The sequence below is a fragment of the Nycticebus coucang genome, chromosome 4, assembly GCF_027406575.1.
Source record: "Nycticebus coucang isolate mNycCou1 chromosome 4, mNycCou1.pri, whole genome shotgun sequence".
In the NCBI taxonomy this organism is placed as follows: Eukaryota; Metazoa; Chordata; class Mammalia; order Primates; family Lorisidae; genus Nycticebus; species Nycticebus coucang.
Genome location: NC_069783.1, coordinates 144,669,161 through 144,685,987, shown reverse-complemented (window position 1 = coordinate 144,685,987; position 16,827 = coordinate 144,669,161). Strand labels below are relative to the sequence as shown.

At 43.9% G+C, this 16,827-nt stretch overlaps 1 protein-coding gene across 4 annotated transcripts in view; it reads right to left on the bottom strand.

The window, feature by feature from the left end:
* Positions 1 to 16,827, bottom strand: part of MYO18B (myosin XVIIIB) — a 301,196-nt gene that overhangs the window by 132,548 nt on the left and 151,821 nt on the right. The window contains exons 26-29 of one of the 4 annotated variants that reach the window (XM_053588976.1): positions 8,904 to 9,023; positions 8,575 to 8,683; positions 3,878 to 4,002; positions 410 to 564 (exon numbers count right to left, since the gene is read on the bottom strand). In XM_053588976.1, coding sequence (XP_053444951.1) covers positions 410 to 564; positions 3,878 to 4,002; positions 8,575 to 8,683; positions 8,904 to 9,023 — 509 coding nt within the window. The remainder of the gene's footprint in view (positions 1 to 409; positions 565 to 3,877; positions 4,003 to 8,574; positions 8,684 to 8,903; positions 9,024 to 16,827) is intronic. The other 3 variants (XM_053588977.1, XM_053588978.1, XM_053588979.1) reach the window with 3 other exon arrangements.

Genomic DNA, 16,827 nt, shown 5'->3' with positions numbered 1-16,827 from the left:
GAAGGCCAAGAAGGGCTGAAAGACCAGTCCAAGGTCTCAAGGAGAGAGAGGCACAGCTAGGGCTTGAGCTGTGCCTGGGGTCCTAACCACCATGCTTGCCCGTCTGTCTTCACCCTCCACAGCAAACTCTTCATTTGAAAAACAGAGATGTTGAGACGCAGAAAGACCAAGAAAGTTGTCCAAGGTCCCTGGTCAATGGGTAACATAGCTGAGACTAGGCAAAAGAAAAACTATCCTTTCTTATTAAATTCTCGGGGGAAACCAACAGGAATAAGATGTGAGGGGAGGGGAAAGAAAAATAGAGCAGAGCAAGGGAGTTAAGTCCCACGGAGAAGGCTTGGGAGAAGAACCCAGAGACCCCAGCAGACCCACCCTGGCAGCCTGGGTGATGGTACCGGACACAACTCACTTCTTTTGCTTCTTCTCTAGCTCATGGTTACGACTTTGTTGGTTTTCCAGCAGGACACGGGTGTCCTCCAGGTCACAGGTCAGATGGTGGCTCTTCCTCTTCAGTTGGTGAGCTGTCTTCTTGGCCCCCTCGTAAGCGCTTTGCAGCTCCGTGAGCTATGGGGTAACAGAATGAACGACCAGGCTCTGTTGGTGCTGACTTGGCTTTTAACTTTGTATTTCAAAGAGTTGCTATTTCCAGCCATCTTCAAGGTGTATAATGGGAAGACGGCAGACCCTGGAGCTGGAAAGACCCAGTCTTAACAACTTTCCACCAGTGTTGTCTACAAGAAGCTATTTCTCTGAGCCTTAGTTTGCTGAGAAATGAAATGTCTATAATTCCATCAATCTCTTAGGGTTATTCTCACTTTTTCTCAATAAATCACCTGCCAACACACTCACAGATTCTTTACCTGCCTTGCCTTTACTTGATGACCCATTTCCTTATCAGTTTGTATCATGGGGTGAGGAGGGGAGATGTGAGATTAGCCACGAAGCTGCCAAAATGACACCCCCAGAAAATCTGACCAAGAAACCCAAGAAATAGGCCTTCAAGGTTAAATTCACAAATGGCACTTTGGATAAGCTGAATTATACGGAAATGTGAACAGCCTTCAACAAACAGAAAAGCAACGCTTCTCGCATCTTCCTCCAGGAAACACCTTCCCAAATGCCCTACTTTAGATCTGGGAAAGAGCACAACTCAGCACACTCGCTTTGAAGAAATGGCCTCATTAAAGAATTGCTTTAAATAAGCAAAACTCTGAGTTAATGAAGCCTGTAATTCTAAATTCAGTATTTGAAGGCAAATGGGATGTTTTCTTATATTCTGCTGCTCAGAAAAGGTTGCAGTGTTATTACTTTTTAATGTAGCATGAATATCCACCTTCCTCGGGGTAACTGACCAAACTTTGTGATTTGTTATTAAAGAACTGGGATACTTCCCTGCAGCTTTCTTTCTGTGTTTATCTATGCTTCAGGATGTCTCTTGAGAATGACAATATAGTGTCCATCTTGAAAGGGACCATTCAAACCATCACCACCACCACAGAGGATACTAAATCTCACTTCCCTTGTTTATAAAATCCCCTGTGATATCGCCCTGACCTACCTCTGGAAGGTGATCACATGACACTCTTCTCTTACACTGAGGATGTAAGATAAGCAAATATGACTTCCACCCTATGGCTTTTACTTTGAAAACAGAGACTAAGAAATAAGTAGGTAAATATAATACAGCACACTGAGGTTTATAACTGGGGAACCCCCCAGATTTCTCAACACAATCTGCATCAGCAAAGATATTATGAAGTTACATTTAAGCCGAGATCTTAATAATAGTTGGAGATATCAAGGCAAGAGAGAGAAAGACTGTTTTGGGAAGAAGAAACAGCATATGCAAAGGCCCAGAGGTGAGAAAGCATCAGGCATTTTAGGAGGGAGAGAAAAGAAGAGGGTGTTTGGAGTCAGTCGTGTGCTGAGGGTGGCTGGTACCAATTTATGGGAGCCAATTCTACACATCTCTTCCAAATTCCATGTTCCGTGACATCACAATAGTAGTTTGGGGGTGGCACCTGTGGCTCAAATGAGTAGGGCACTGGCCCCATATCCTGGAGGTGGTGGGTTCAAACCCAGCCCCGGCCAAAAACTACAAAAAAAAAAAAAAAAAGAAAGAAAAAAGAAATTGGCCATGATGGGAATATTTACACCATAGAGATTGGCAAGTGCTACAAATTTGGGCTTTTTATTTTTCTCCCAGAAATCCATTTACTAGCACACTATTGGCTAGAGTTTAGACTGGCTACGATGTATCCTAGGGATAGCTGGAGATAAGGGAAGACAGGCAAAGAGGCCAAACTAACACTGCATTCATCAGAAAGACTAGATAAGATGATAGCAGGTAGAGATAAGATTGCATTAATTGGTAGTGTCTAGTTTCTCTTTTAAGAAGGAAGGTAATCACAAGATAACAAAAATGTAAAGGACACAAAGCCATAACAACAGTGGTACATGCTAATATTACGGCAGCCAGGATGGGGGTGGGGGAAAGAGCAGTTGATAGATCCAGAAATAACCCTAAAGGTAGAAGTTATGTGTGAATGTCCAGGCTGGGTATTGGAGATAGGAGACAAAGTTTTGGGCCCATGGAAGGTGAGGCTTTGGGATGAAGATACCTGAATTTTTAGGGCCTTCAGAGTGAGATGGGGCAAAAATGCTCCAGTTACTGGCCTGGAAGGTGGTAAGATAGCTTTCATATCCCTCACAAACACAGTTTTTAGCAGGGTTAGCACTCCTGTGAGAATCTAATGCCACTGCTGATGTGACAGGAGGCAGAGCTCAAGTGGTGATGCCAGTGATGGGAAGTGGTTGTAAATACAGATGGAGTTTTGCTTGCTCACCCACTGCTCACCTCCTGCTGTACAGCCCAGTTCCTAACAGGCCATGGACCAGTACTGGTCTGTGGCCAGGGGTTGGGATCGCAGTTCTAAAAGAACACACCAACAACTCTCTTATCAAGGGACTCACAATCAATAAAAAGTAAAAACACACAAAATTAAAATCTGCTGAAGACTAACTCATACTAAAAAAAATAACTGAACACACATACACAAAATAATTTGTTATGAAAGAAGCATATAACAAGAATTCCACAATGCAGAATCCCTGGGACTACTAGGGTAGGAGCAGAGGGGTCCATTGAAGATGAGCTCACAATCAAAATTTACAAAACACACAAAGAAAAATGTATATTACAAGATTCAGCATATTTTTTGATCACAGAACAATCTGAAAGAGAACTGAATGAATCCTTGGCTGCAGTGTGGCAGTGGTTGAGGGGAGAAGCCAGAGGCCAGGAGACCAGGAAAGAGACTATTGCTCTTATCCAGTTGAGAGGTGAAGGTAGCACATTAGAAGAGAGACAATGGGAATGGATAAAATGTGACTATTTTAAGAGCATAAGATAATCATATGATAGATGAGAAATCTGAGATAAAGTGATTTCTGTAGGGGTCCAAGCAGAAATGGAAATGGGACTCAGATATCCTGAGTTGATGTTCACGTTCTTTATGCCACTGAACAGTCTTTTCCTGGATAGAAATCTTTCCCCAAAAGGTAACAAAAGTATTTTCTTTTTTCTTTTTTTTTTGTGGTTTTTTTTTGGCCGGGACTGGGTTTGAACCCGCCACCTCCGGCATATGGGACCGGCACCCTACTCACTGAGCCACAGGCGCCGCCCCCCAAAAGTATTTTCTATATCCCACCATGAACAGCATTTGTACTAACAGTGGAGGTGGAAAAACACGATGTGGTTGATGCTCTCTTTCTCCCTCTAAGGACTGGCCAATGCCAGGGTCACCCACAGTGGAGGTGAGAACCTGCCCCCACCCTGACACCTCTGTGGCCCATGTGACCCACCACTGAATCTTACCTTCTGCTCCAGCTCCTTCCTGCAGGTCAGCTCTGAGTCCAGTCTCCCCTCACATTGCTGTAGATGCTTTCTGAGGAACTCGTTCTCCATCTGGGCACAGTCGAAGCGCATCTGCCACTCTTCTGCTGTTTAACAGAGTGAGGGAGACGGAGTGGATGTAAGGCAGGAGTGAGAACAGTTCCCTTCACTTTCTTGGCTTTTCACATACAATTTTGCAATATTCATGGAGCTCCTGCACCTCAACCTTGGTCTACAAAACTATCCTTTAAGTCCAAGATTTAAAGAACTCTTCCTCCAGGCAGCCTCTCCTGCCTAAGCTCCCACTGCCTAAAGCTCTTGATTATTCACTCTCCTAAGATTAGTGCCTAATGCTATTCAATTGCTTCTACAAGGGCACTCATACCTTTCTTTACCCAACTGAATGGATAAGGGAGCTGTTTAAGTCATCTTTGAGTCCTTCAAACACTCTAGAAGAATTCCCTCCACACAGAAGATTGCCAAGCATGTTGATGCAAGATCAGCAATTGCTTAATGAACCTAATAAAAATCGTTAGACAAAAGGAATCATCCCATTACATCCTCTGGCCAACCTCAGAGTATGTAATTATTAACTGTTGCTTGAATTAACAAATAAATTAGCAATAATTGAAGAGTCTACTAAATGTATACCTGTAGGGATATTGGTCACAAGATATCTCTGTAAGATAACATGGATAAAAAATCTTTTTGTTAGATAAAAATCTCAAAAAAAATTATTTTCTGTTTTGACTAAAACTGTTCGACAGAATAGAATGGGCTAGTGTAGCTTATGATGTCTTATCTTTTGACCATGTGAATAGAGTAATGTCTCCAGTTAGTAGAGCTATGGAAAACATTCCACAAGTGGACAGCCTGTGATAGAGACTATCCTCTTATTCATCTATCATCCATCATCCATTCCTCAGTCAATCCTTTTATTCATTCATCCAAACACTCACTGAGCACACTACTTTGTACCAGACACAAGGGATAAAGAAATGAATGAAAAGCCATTTCCACTCACCTTCCAGGATAAGTGGAAGAGACAACATATAAAAAATGTAGCTGTAAGCTAGTATGACCCAGGGTCTTACAAAGAAGCTTAAGGAAGTTCAGAAGAGGACTCAAATTCATAAGAGCAAAAACTTGTTTTGTTCATCACTGCATTCTCAGAACATACTATAGTGCTTAGCATACAGTAAGTGCTTAAAAAGTTTCATTGGCTGGTGGATGGATGAAGGGGTAGATGATTGGTCAGATGTTAGGGTGAATAAGATAGGTTGGGTGCATGGATGAATGGATGGATAAGTAATAAATGAATGCATATGTGCATGAATAAATGGACTTATAATTGGATAGATAAATGATGGAGAGATGGGTGGATGGATGAATAGATGGATGAGTGGATGCATTGATGCATGGACGGATGAAGGGATGGACGGAGTAATGAATGGTAGGAGTGAGGAATGGAAACATGGCGAGATGGATTGATGGAAGGATGGATAGATGGCTGGCTGGATGGATGGAAGGAAGGATGGATGGATGGATGGATGGATGGATGGATGGATGGATGGAAGGATGAATGGATGGAAGAAAGGATGGATGGATGGATGGATGGATGGATGGATGGATGGATGGATGGAAGGATGGATGGATGGATGGACAGAAGGAAGGAAGGATGGATGGGTGGATGGATGGATGGAAGGATGGAAGGATGGATGGATGGATGGATGGATGGATGGATGGATGGATGGAAGGATGGATGGAAGGATGGAAGGATGGAAGGATGGATGGATGGATGGATGGATGGATGGATGGATGGATGGATGGAAGGATGGATGGAAGGATGGAAGGATGGAAGGATGGAAGGATGGATGGATGGATGGATGGATGGATGGATGGATGGAAGGATGGAAGGATAGATGGATGGATGGACAGAAGGAAGGATGGATGGATGGATGGATGGATGGATGGAAGGATGGATGGAGGGATGAATGGATGGATGGATGGAAGAATGGATGGATGGATGGATGGATGGATGGATGGATGGATGGAAGGATGGATGGAGGGATGAATGGATGGATGGATGGATGGATGGATGGATGGAAGGATGGATCAATGGATGGAAGGATGGATGGAAGGATGGAAGGATGGATGGATGGATGGATGGATGGAAGGATGGAAGGATAGATGGATGGATGGACAGAAGGAAGGATGGATGGATGGATGGATGGAAGGATGGATGGAGGGATGAATGGATGGATGGATGGAAGAATGGATGGATGGATGGATGGATGGATGGATGGATGGATGGAAGGATGGAGGGATGAATGGATGGATGGATGGAAGAATGGATGGATGGATGGATGGATGGAAGAATGGATGGATGGATGGATGGATGGATGGATGGATGGAAGGATGGATGGATGATAGGATTAAGTTCTTGGAAGAGGTAACCCCAATAAAGATTTCCACACAACTAACCCCAAAGAAGGATGATATAATAGTAAACTATTAAAGTTTGCTCAAATTTCCACCAAGATAACTAGTACCATGATGGGAAAAGAATCCTGTCTCTTTGCCAGGAAAAAGCCTCAGGGTAGCAAGCCTGCACGGCCTGCAAAAGGAAGGAGGCTGCAAAAAGAATTTCTGTAGCTGCCATGGACTCCATGCTATAATGTGTTACAGAGTAAGTGCCATAAGCAAGTGAGGAAACTGTTCTCCATCCTTCGAGGTCCATTTTCACCTCTGACTTCCCTGACTATGGGCGCCGCTGTCACTCAGCATATGTAATTCAAATTTTCACTGCCCAGTCCCCTTTACCCTGAGTTTGTCTGTTTTCTCCATACTGCAAGTATCTTGAGTTCAGTAAAAACTACGATTTTTCTGTAACCCTTACAGTGTCCAGCGTGGTGCTGAGTACATATCATAAAGGGTTCTCTTTAAATATTTATCCATGCATAAAGGAAAAATATTTTAATAATTGATACTCCATCTTGAACCATAGAGGGGGTTGTGGTACCACTGCAGTGGTATAATTAAAATGTATTATTGCTTCTTTCAACTTTCCTATATTTCAGAAATTTTCTATAATGAGTAGGTATGGCTTTCATAATGAAAAACAAAACATTTGTGGGTTGGCTTCTTGGAATGAGCATCCGGAGATGAGAGACTATATAGCATTGTGACTAACGTGCGCATGAGCTAAGCACATCTCCCCCGCTCATTAACTCCTCACTCTTTCAACAGGACACACACTGGGGACATCATTTAGACGTGAATCTCAGTCAGACAAAACCAGTGCTGGTGCTCTTCTGGGGGAAATTGCTTTGTCCCATGCTTCTGCTTCTGTGCCAACACGGTTCCCTCTTCCTAAGCGTAGCTACCTGTTGGCTCTCTCAAATTCCTCTGTTAAACCTTCCCTGAGGGTATCTAAAGTGGAAAGAGTGGAGCAGAAGGCAAATGCACCTTGTCTGTCCTCTACACATCCCTGTTCCTCGGAGTGCCCCTCATATTTCAAGGGCACAAATGGAAGGAATGATGGTGACATTTTATAAAAGCTGATCTGCTGGGCGTTTTCTCACCCAACCCTGCTGGGCTATGGAGGGAAAAACACCCAGTGGGAAGTTTACACAGGTGTCACCATGTCATCCAACCATAACAGATACGTCTCTGGGCTGCTGTATAAGAAGGGGACCTCTCAGCACTACTGAGCACATCTATTATTGGTAGAGCTCAAGTCCTCACACCTTCTCACTGCTCAGCGACTGTTGAGCGCCTAATGCGCCTTTACCGTCTATAAAATGGTAATTTCTGTTCCACGGGTTGTTGTGAGGATGGACAGTGATTTCATTATTCCTTGTAATAACAAGGATAAAGCTATTCAGCACGCTGTGCCACACACACGTGGCTGAACACTTTCTGTTGACCATTGAAGACACTCTCGATGATTAAGAAACGGAAGCATGAATCCTATGTACTCAATTTTGATATGAGGACAATTAATGACAATTAAGGTTATGGGGGGGAGGAAAAACAGAAAGAGGGACGGAGGGAGGGGGATGGGGCCTTGGTGTGTGTCACACTTTATGGGGGCAAGACATGATTGCAAGAGGGACTTTACCTAACAATTGCAAACAGTGTAACCTGGCTTATTGTACCCTCAATGAATCCCCAACAATAAAAAAAAAAGAAAAAAAAAAAAAGAAATGGAAGCAAAGCAATTTCCTTGCCTGAAGCCACCAATCCCATAAGAGATAGTGTTGAAATTCAAATCTGTAAAGATAACTTCACAGATTCTACTTTTAACTACTAAACTACCTTCCTCAAAATTTATTTTTAAAATAAATTTTATTTTTAAAATAAATACATGTAAACGAAAAAGCACCTCATCCATGGAGACTCTGTTTTTTAAATCCTTCTTTGAATGATTACTACACAGCACCTGCAACACTGAGGATTTGTTATTTGGCTTGGATTGTTGGATTACCTGTTTGATGCCTGCCTGTCCCATTGGACTATAAGCTCCAAGAAAGCAGAGGCTGCACTTGTCAATTCCCAGCCCCTCATGCAGTGTGTAGCACCTAGTGAGTACTCCATGTGTGTCTACAAATGAATGAGTGAAATGAAAAGGCAGCTTTTCCCACCAGCACCAGCCCTTGGGATCCCAGGCTGCTCACCTCCTGCAGTGCCATTCCTTTCCAAAGCATCCAACTGAATTTTCTGTTGTGCTGCTTCTAGCCGTTTCTGCACGTCTTCCAAACTTTTCTGCACTTGCTCATACTTGCTCTGGAAGAAAATGCTCAAAGTCCAAACGAGAGCTTGGTGGAAGCCTGGGCTGGTTTTGGAACCATGGCACCTCCAAGGCTACGCCTTAGGAAGACCCAAATGCCCCCGGGGCCCTTCAGCACAGGAGTCAGTCAACCTCTGTATCTTGCTTAGGCTCACTGGTCCCAGATGTGAGCACAGGGGGAGGCCCAACTACTTCCAGCCACCGCTGACCACTGACCTTGAGCTCCTGGACCTCCCGGAAGGCCTGCAGCCGCTTTGCCCGCTCACTCTCCAGGACCTGGCAGGCCATATCCCCCTTAAAGCGCTCATCGGCAAGCTCTGTGGTCAAGTCTGCAATCTGGGAGTGGAGGTGGCATGGTCAAGGAAGGGGCATTCCTGGGGGCCCTTCTCCCCATATGTACAGTCCCTTGGGCAAATCCCCAGCTATCATGGAAAAGCAGCCTTGAGTGTAATAACCAAGTGGTTATACTATACACAGAATGTCCTTGGTCATGGTGTGGTAGAATTCTTGGTTCCACACTCTGTAACTGTGTGACTTTAAACCACGTAGGGATTCTGATTCTCGGTTTTCTCAGTGTCAAAGGGGGTGGGGAGAGGGGTGCATAACTTACAGAATTGTTAAGGGTGAGAATACACAGGATGTACCCGGCACATGGTAAGTGCTTGATTTTATTATATTCTATTTAAAAAATTTTTCTTTCCACAATAATGACTACACAGTAAGTGCATCTTACAAGGGTATATGTGAATCCTAGTAAATGTGGAATGTAAAGGTCTTAGAAAAATAACTAAGAAAATGCTACAAAAGCTATGTTAACTAATGTGATGAAAATGTGTCAAACGATCTATGAACCAAGTGTATGTTGCCCCACGATCATACTAATGTACACAGCTATGGTTTAATAAAAATAAATAAATATAAAAAAATAAATAAAAAACAGGTTATTTTAGGGGAACATGTTCTTTTTTTCTTTGTGAGGGGGGGAATATCTTCTTAACCAACCTTTACTGAGCCATCTCACTGGAACGACCAGCACTGTCCTTCAGTAAACCACACCCATGACTGCTCACCACACCAAAATGCTCTCAGCCACGTCACTTCTCTACAGGTCCTGGTGGCTCATCTGCCCCTATCAGATGACAGCCTTGCACACCCAGGATCATTTTTTTGGATCCTCCCAACCTATTTTTTCTTGTTGCATTTTTACTGTAATTATCTGTTGAGCTAGCCCTTCTATAAACCTAAAAAATAAGACTAGACAAAGAGTTTCCATGAAACGAGGTTGAACACATTGGAAGGAATTAGTAAAGGTAAGTTAACTTTAAAAAAAAATGCTGCCAAATAAATATACATGCAACGCCTAAAAAAGGAGGTAAAAAATAGTTTTCTGCATTCAGAATGCTTTGCCATTTGCTCTATTTTAAAGAAGTCAAAACCGGAAATCATATGGTTGTGCGTTAGGAGTGTAGTTTAAGAAAGAAAAAAGTGGAACTTTAGTTAGATGCTGATGCTCAGAAGGATACGTTCCTACATCAGAAATGCAGCAATTTAAGGCATATACATTTTAAATTAAAAATAGATTTTTTTATGAATTCCCACTTGCACTGACTTTTTTTTTCCCTTCTAATTAACTGACCAACCACAGATGCCAAATGGGTCAGGACTTCTGTGATATGATTGGTCCAAAATGCAGACTTCAGTGTTTGAGGATATGCCAAAGAAGGTAGGGATGGAAAGAGATTAGTAAAGTGTTTATACCCAAGAGTCTCAGGAGCAACCTTGCATAGAAGTGAGGGAGCTTGGAAAACTGAGGTTACCTCTTCTAAGAGGCAGTGGCTAAAGAGCCAGGATACAGGGTTTAAGACTGGAGTCAACAACTAACTTGCTTTGTGACCCTGGACAGCTCCTTCCCCTCCTGGACGTTGGTCACCTAAGCATTGGGTCAGGTGAAGTCTCACGTCCTCCTGGCGTACCCTTTCTATGCCATAAACATTGCATGTGAAGATGTCAAAATACCTGGCTCTGCCATCAGACCCTCTGTGTCACCACTGGTAGTTAGGAGCTACCGTGGTGTTCTGTGGAACCTCACTGTCCTTCCAAGCTAGTCTCCATCAATACCAGCAGCTCACAGGTTATCTCACAATTTATTAAGTTGCCCTATGAAGAAGGAAGACCCGGATTTGTATGTTCTGACATTAAAAGAAATATCCTCAAGATATATTGCCAAAGGAGGGGGGAAGTAAAGTTGCAGAATAGAATATTTGGCATGATCTCATTCTTGTTTGTACTTGCACAGAACAAAGCTCCCAAACGGTTAACAGCATTTTTATTTCCCCCTCCTGGAAGAATGGACTCACAGGGAACTCCAATTTCCTTGTGATGCATTTCTGTACTCTTTATTTTTTTTTTACTGCTTTCTAATCAGAAAACAAATAAGAATATAAAAAAATGAACAAAATAAATATCTTTCCAAAAGAGTAAAAAAAAAAAAAAGTTATGCAACAAAAACTGGGGCTGCTCGGTATAATCTATGCTCCCATCTGCTTCCCTCTTCCCGTTCATCTTCTTCCCACCGTGTTGACTGCATCAATGATTGCTCCGACCAAAATGAAGATTTCAACAGAAATGGGGAGGGGGGGGGAGAGGCTTGGGGAAGTCACACAGCAAGTAAGTGGCAGAGCTGGGATTTGAACACAGACCTGTCAGATCCACATAGTGGCCATCTATTAATGAATGGGGGTGCTCTCTGGGGGTTTTCCAGGTTTTTTGGGAGTGGAGCTTTCTTTTCTTGCACTGTTGTCTTTACAGTGAACTAGGGAAGTGATGGAGCAACCTGGACTGGTTGTTAAACTGCAGATTCCAGAACTCCCAGATCCCCCTAATCATAATCTCTGAGGCAGAATCCAAAAATCTGCATTTCAGCACATTTCAGGATGAAGCTTTTGCACAGTGAAATTGAAGAATTCCTATCATGGAAATTGTCAGAGTATCTACCTAATTTTGACCTCATCTTGGGCTTTATATAGCTTAGATGTGTTGTGGCCACGCAGAATCATTCCTCCTAGAAGGGTGCTGATTTGTAGTGGTCACACAACATACACTGGTGCGATTCAGGAATGCCCAGATCACACCTCTAACCACCAACACCCCCATCCCTGAAATCAGCACTAATCCCAAACACCAGGACTGTGTTCTCTCCACCTTAGCCAATTAGTGTGAAACTTAATTTGTGCTAATCGGCCTGAGCAAAGGGAGCACAAAATTAATTTAATGCATTAATTTAGAGTTTCACAGAACTCAAAGTCTGGAGCCCAAAGGACAATCAGTCCTTTGAAATTGGGGGAAATGACAGATGCTTTTCACACAGTCAAGTAGCCCCTGATCTTCCCCTGTCCCCACAAATCCCTGTCTCTTCCCACACTGTGGGGCTCAGGGGCTTTGTTGATAGAGGTGAGGAGTGGGCACCATGCCAAAGAGCTGTTAGAGGAATGCAAAATGAAAACCATTTTAATGAGGGGGAGAGACTCTTTGAAAACGCAGAAGGGTCTTTGCAGATTACTCAAGGACCAATTAACTAGAAACTATCTTGAAAACCTCCCTAGATCTACCACTTGGCCAAATCAACAGAAATATTCTTTCTACTTAAGGACAATGACCCCAAGGGCTTGCTAGAGATAAGGGGACAGGAATGAATGAATGAATTTGCTGTGTATTTTGTAATGAGTCTAACACAAATAATACGTCCTGTGTGCTGGTATTTGCAGTTTGAGAGTGCCCTGAGTAGCTGGAATTTGATGGACATTAAATGCTGGGGCTGTCACTGTTGCTTGTTATTTATGGATCTGACAATCACTATATGAGCACCTACTGTGTGCCAGGCCCTGCTCTGAAGGCTCCCGCTGTCCAGCTGGAGAGATAAGTAAACCACAGGGGCACACATGGGTCTTGGCTTGACCCTACTCTCAGCTCTTATATGCAAAGGCTCTTGAATCCCCAAACCCTCTGACCTGCAGACAGCAGTAAGCAGTGACCGTTCTCTCTTTTCCAGTATTTTTCAATTAGCACAAGAAGGATCTGTTCATTATAATCCCTTGTGTGACAAATAGCTCACACTCTCGGAAGGCTGGGGATAGATAATCACCAAGCACTTTGCATGCGTCATCTTCTCTAAGCCCACCTCATACCTCTTGAGGAGGATATTTTGTTTATTCCCTTTTTACAGAACATAAAACTGAGGCATGTAGAGGAGTAATGATTTGCTAAGACTCATGGCTAAGAAGTAGCAGAGGCAGTCCAGCCCAGGCAGCCTGACTCCCTGGCCCCGGCTCTTAACCAACTGATTTCTTCTGTCTCACATCCACCATCTGACTCAATGTCCACATCCACCTGAGACAGACCAGGAGTTAGCTCAGAGAGGCGAGCTTACATACCCAACAAGGTACAGAGAAGGCCAGATGAGATCTGCACCTCAGCCCCCTTGCTGGGCTTTGGCCAAAGGATGGCTATGTGGACACACCCAGGGGAAGGGAAGCCCCCACTCTTGTCCCCATTGAGCTGAGCTGTGAAAAGGGGAAATGAGTCAGTAAATAAAGGGCCAGCCCAACTGCAGCGCCAGCTGGCTTGTGTGCTGTTTGTCAAGGAGATTAAGCCATGGATGGCTTCCGTCTCATGGTACAGCCTTCAGAGCTGCCTCAGTCAAAGGGGACATTGAGAACAAATCTCCAGCTTAGTGTCAGGCTCTGGGGCTCCCCAAGAGACACACGCTGGGCATCAGTTCATGTATCATCCCATGCCCTCTGCCCTTCTAGGGAGGAATGTCAGCTGCGCACCCCACCTGTGACCAAGTAATAGTACTAGATCGTAACCACAGTAAAAATCATCAGCACAGGCACACCTGCAGCACCTCGCAGAGCTGGCAACTGACACTGTCTCCTGCAGCAGATGAGGAAACTGAGTCACCAGTGTGCACTCACCCAAGGACACCACCAGCTGGTGGCTGCAGAGCCCTCACTCTTAATGATTCATCAGGCTGCCTCCCAGGGACTCGAAGAATGAGTGTTGAATGACCGAATATATGAGAGGATGTTACACATGTGAAGGCTTGACGTCCTCTGCCACCCCAGCAGTAATAGGGCCCCTCTTGTAGGAATGCCAGGAGATGAGTCCCACCTCTGAGCAGGCCACATGGGGATGACACACCACCAACAGGCCCCTGGCACTCCAGGGAGAAGGGGCAGTGTTAATCTTTCAGGAGCTTTAGAGAGAACTTCAAGGGCCACTATGGTTTCCTAAATGCTTCACCCAAAAGAGGAAACAACTCCTCGAGCCCTGGGACCCACACATCCCATCCTGAAAATGTCCCTTGGTCCTTACTTCCATTCAGTATGAGGGCCAAACATCTAATGTGATTCTCTTTTTTTTTTTTTTGGCCAGGGCTGGGTTTGAACCCGCCACCTCCGGCATATGGGACCAGCGCCCTACCCGCTGAGCCACAGGCGCCGCCCTCTAATGTGATTCTCAAGGCCCCCTGCAATCTGGCCCAGCTTGGTGGCCTTCCCCTTACCCATAACCACTCCACACACACTTGACACTCCAAAAAACAGGACTGCACCTGCCAGACCAGGGTGCACTCTGTCCCTCCTCTTGCAGTGCCCTGTCCCTGGAATATCCACCCACCACCTTGTCACCTGGCTAGCTTCTGCTTCTCTGCCAAGACCCCTCCCCTAAGAACTCATCCTTGGCCCTATCCCCAACTTAGGAGATGTCCCTCCTCTCACACAGACTGTTTGGAGTAAGCCAGACCTGGCTTCAAATCCCGGCTCTGCTATTTACCAGCTGTGTGATGTTGGACAAATCACTTCACCTCTCTGAGCTTCACTTTCCTCTATAACATGAGCATCATAATACCCTCCTCATATTTTGATTTAAAAGTAAAATTAGATAATACATTTAAAGGATTTATCACAGCAACTGGGGCAGATGCACCACTCATTAAATGTTACTTTTGTAATTAAATTCAGTATGACTCTGCACATTCATTAAACTGATACTTCTGCAATCAGTGCTTGGTATTTGATATTGAAGAGTTTAAAAATGTCTAAGATGCGTCATTATCTTTGAGAAATTCAATCTACTGGGAAAGAGGGAGAGTGAACATTTTTTAAATATATTTATACATACATGTGTATACTATGTACGTACATATACATATATGTACTATGGATGAATATATATGTAATAGTGGTGATGTGGCTTTCTATGTAACAGGGACAGTGATAACCATTTTATATGCACCTGCTCATCACAGCCTTTTAAAGATGAAGCAACTATTACCATCAACATTTTACTGATGATGAAACAAAGGCAAAGAGACTTGAAGAATTGGCTCACAATCCCATAGCAGTAAGAGTCCAAAGTCAGCCAACTTGCTCTTAAGCTGGCTGGGGTCTCTGCCCCTTCTACACCAGACCTAAGGTCAGGTCACTGCACTAGTTCAAGAAGAATAGGAAGAAATATCGACCATAAAACTTGCAGAACAATATGCTGCATTTGTGAAGTTTATGCAGGATCAAATAATGTGACAGTGAGAAGACCCGCCTGCTAATTATTTCTCATGAATCACGCAGTCAGCAATTGTGGGCTGCCTTGTTAGGTGTGGAGTTGTTCCAACAGGTTCCAATTATGACATGTGACAAAGCCACTACCCACCTGTGAATACTTTCAGCTTTCATCATGGCGACTGCTCTTAGGCAGCAGCCACTGGCTTCGGAAATTTCCCTGGTGTTAATACCATCTGGATGTGGAGGTTTGGTACCTATATTATTACCAGCAGCCTCACTGTGCTGAATCATTACAACCTGGCTTCTTACATTGATAAGTTTGAAAAGGATTAAAGCTGTATTCTAGAATGTGCCCTAGAACACTGATTGTGCAGATAACACTGGTGAGTTATACTTTAGATGATGTTAGTGTGATTTTAACTGTGTGTTACAACCAAGCTGTAGCCAGTTTACTAATAATTTTAGAGTGGTAACCCCAAATAGCCTACAGTGCTTCTGATCAGGGATGGAAGAAGGTTGAAAGGGCTATAGGGAGGTGGGGTGGCCTTCTGGCCCTGAAAGGCAGAAAGGGCCCTAAAGTGAAATGGAGGATTTGGGGTGAGTGTGACCTGGTTGCTGTTCCTGTGAAACGTAACTTTTGGCCTGTGACCCATGACCACCAGCCCATGAATGATCCCCCCATAAAACAAAGATGAAGATCCCTCCATAAAACAAAATAAAGATTCCTGTCACAGAATGATGCACACCATGGTTGCCATAAACATCACGAGACTAACAGATGCCATACCATCACTAGTCAAACAGTTTAATAGACAAAATAAAGCAAATTAGATTTATGTGACAACTGAGCTTATCTACCACCAGTGAAGCCGGGACAACATGCCTGGAGGCCTAAGGGGAACCTCTGGAAATTCGTATAGATGAATGCAGGCGGATTGGGATGGAAGTGCTTATACTGAAGTAGTGCTTTTGTCTGGGGTCCCTCTCACTCACGAGGGGGACACTTTGCCACTCTTTGGAAAAGTCTGGGCTTATCTCTGCTTTCCTTCACTATTTTTTCTTCACTTAAATAAAATCTTAGTTACTATTTCACTATATTGGAGCCCAGAACAGCTGCCTCATTTTCCACTGCCCTGGTTTCTTGCTCTCCCTTTGACTCAGCTAAACTTGCTGGTTCTTCTGGGTGAACTGAACCAGGTCCACTGAACAGCTCGAAGGTGAACTTTCACCTCTAATATCTGGCTTTGAAACAGAGGAGGAGGAAGGTATTTCTGCATTCCAGGACTTCCTGGGGTTTCAGAATAGGTTTATATTATTTTCTTTTTAAAACATTTACTTCTAAAAAAAGAAAAAAAAAATGATTAAGAGCTTATTTTTGTTTGGGGAAAGTGAAGCTCACAGTCATAAAGAATATTCTAGCTGTGCCCTCCTCTGGGGGCCATAGCTAACTAGCCGCACTCTTGTCACCTATGAATAAGCCCACACGGTGGCCACACCACCTCTGCAGCTGTCCACTGGAAGAAGACCCTCCCAAGCATGTCCCAGCAGTGCGATCCTGATGTCAGACAGGAAACCAGGCT